General features: G+C 32.4%; 1 protein-coding gene across 1 annotated transcript; it reads left to right on the top strand.

Moving 5' to 3' along the window:
- The first annotated feature begins 384 nt into the window (after positions 1 to 384).
- Positions 385 to 1,622, top strand: LOC126665456 (uncharacterized). The gene has a single exon (XM_050358280.2). The coding sequence runs from the start codon at positions 526 to 528 to the stop codon at positions 1,561 to 1,563; it is 1,038 nt and encodes a 345-aa protein (XP_050214237.1). The 5' UTR covers positions 385 to 525; the 3' UTR covers positions 1,564 to 1,622.
- Positions 1,623 to 1,962: the final 340 nt, after the last annotated feature.

Consider the following 1,962-nt stretch of genomic DNA (forward strand, 5'->3'; position numbering starts at 1 on the left):
GTTGACACTATTAGTATAAATATAAATATTTTTATACCATAATTAAATTTAATCCATTGTTGTCCTCATCTAAATAATTTTATTCAAAAAAAATATAAAATAACCTAACGGCTACATAACGGTAACAAACGGCTATATAACGGTAATAAAACGGCTATATTTTTCTCTATATATACTCACTTTACTATTTATTTTCACTACACAACTTTTCATCTCTTAATCTTCAAAAATTCAAAAATGAAGCTATTTTGGATTATTATTATTATGTTACTTAATTTAATACTCATTGGTATATTTAATCTTCCGTGGAAAGAATTTTATTTATATTTAGGTATTTTTGTATTTATTGTTCTACCTTTACTAGTTGCTGCAATAATTGTTGATTATGCATATTTATAAGCCAAAAATATGATGGTTGTACTTGTTTGTTTACTCTTGAAAATAAATGATTATTATTTCTATGTTTTTATCGCATAAATAAATATTAGTTCTAATTATATTTATTTTTCATGTGATAGTTTAATCATGTCAAACCTTACAAAGCTTGAATTTACGGCACTTGATGTATCTGGAAAAAATTATCTGTCATGGATACTAGATGCAAAAATACATCTGCAAGCCTCTGGTCATGAGGACACTATTAAAGAGGGAAATAATGCCTCTATTCAAGATCGTGCAAAAGCAATGATCTTCCTTCGCCATCATCTTGATGAAGGATTAAAAAATGAATATCTCAGTGAAGATAATCCACTTGTTCTCTGGAATAGTTTAAAAGAACGCTTCGACCATCAGAAGACTGTAATTCTTCCAAAAGCTCGTTATGACTGGATGCATTTAAGATTGCAGGATTTTAAAAGTGTTAGTGAATACAATTCTGCAATATTCCGAATTAGCTCAAAGCTAAAATTGTGTGGAGAAACAATTACTGATGAAGATTTATTAGAAAAAACATTCTCCACTTTTCATGCATCTAATGTGGTACTCCAGCAGCAGTATCGTGAGAAAGGGTTTAAGAAATATTCAGAGCTGATTTCTTGCCTTCTAGTGGCTGAGCAGAATAACGAGCTGTTAATGAAAAATCATGCGGCACGACCCACTGGTTCTGCTCCATTTCCTGAAGTAAATGCGAGCGCATATAGATCTCCTCGTGGTCGTGGTCGTGGCCGTGGTCGTGGTCGTGGTCATGGTTATGGTCGAGGTGGAAATAATTACAACCATGTCGGTTATAATAACTCCTTTAAGCATAAGAATCACCACCAGAAGTGGGATAAGAAGGAGGAGAAACAAGAAAACAGAAACAGTGGACAATACAAACATCAAGTGAAAAATGTCGATAGTAAATGTTATCGATGTGGCATGACTGGGCATTGGTCGCGTACCTGTCGTACGCCCAAACATCTTGTTGAGCTTTACCAAGCTTCCCTCAAGGAAAATGGAAAGAATATAGAAACAAATTTTGTTGCTGATGATGATTTTGACCACAGTCTAATGCATAATGACTCTATAGACATGACACATTTAGATGTTTCTGATTTTTTTGAGAACAATAATAATGAAAACTAATCCAGCATGTATTGTAATGTTTTTATTATTTACTTATGTATTGTTGTGTTATTCTATAATTTCTTATGATGAATTTTTCTTTGTTTGAATTAAGAAGCATATGGATAATTCTCAGCATGTTGTTTCGTCCAAGTTCAGTAATGAAGACATATGTCTTGTGGATAGTGCGACAACCCACACTATACTCAAACACCAAAAATATTTTTCAAATCTTAAAAGATGTCAGACAAATGTCAGTACAATATCTGGTAAGGTAAAATTAATTGAAGGCTCCGGAAGAGCTACTATTTTATTACAAGGGGGAACTGTACTTACCATTAATGAAGCATTATTTTCCCCCAAGTCTCAAAGAAACTTGTTGAGTTTTAAAGATATTCGTCTGAATAAATTCCATATTGA

Source organism: Mercurialis annua, linkage group LG1-X (assembly GCF_937616625.2).
Source record: "Mercurialis annua linkage group LG1-X, ddMerAnnu1.2, whole genome shotgun sequence".
Classification (NCBI taxonomy): Eukaryota; Viridiplantae; Streptophyta; class Magnoliopsida; order Malpighiales; family Euphorbiaceae; genus Mercurialis; species Mercurialis annua.

Coding starts and splice junctions, on each gene's coding strand:
- LOC126665456 (XM_050358280.2), top strand. CDS start 526: ATGTCAAACCTTACAAAGCTTGAATTTACGGCACTTGATGTATCTGGA.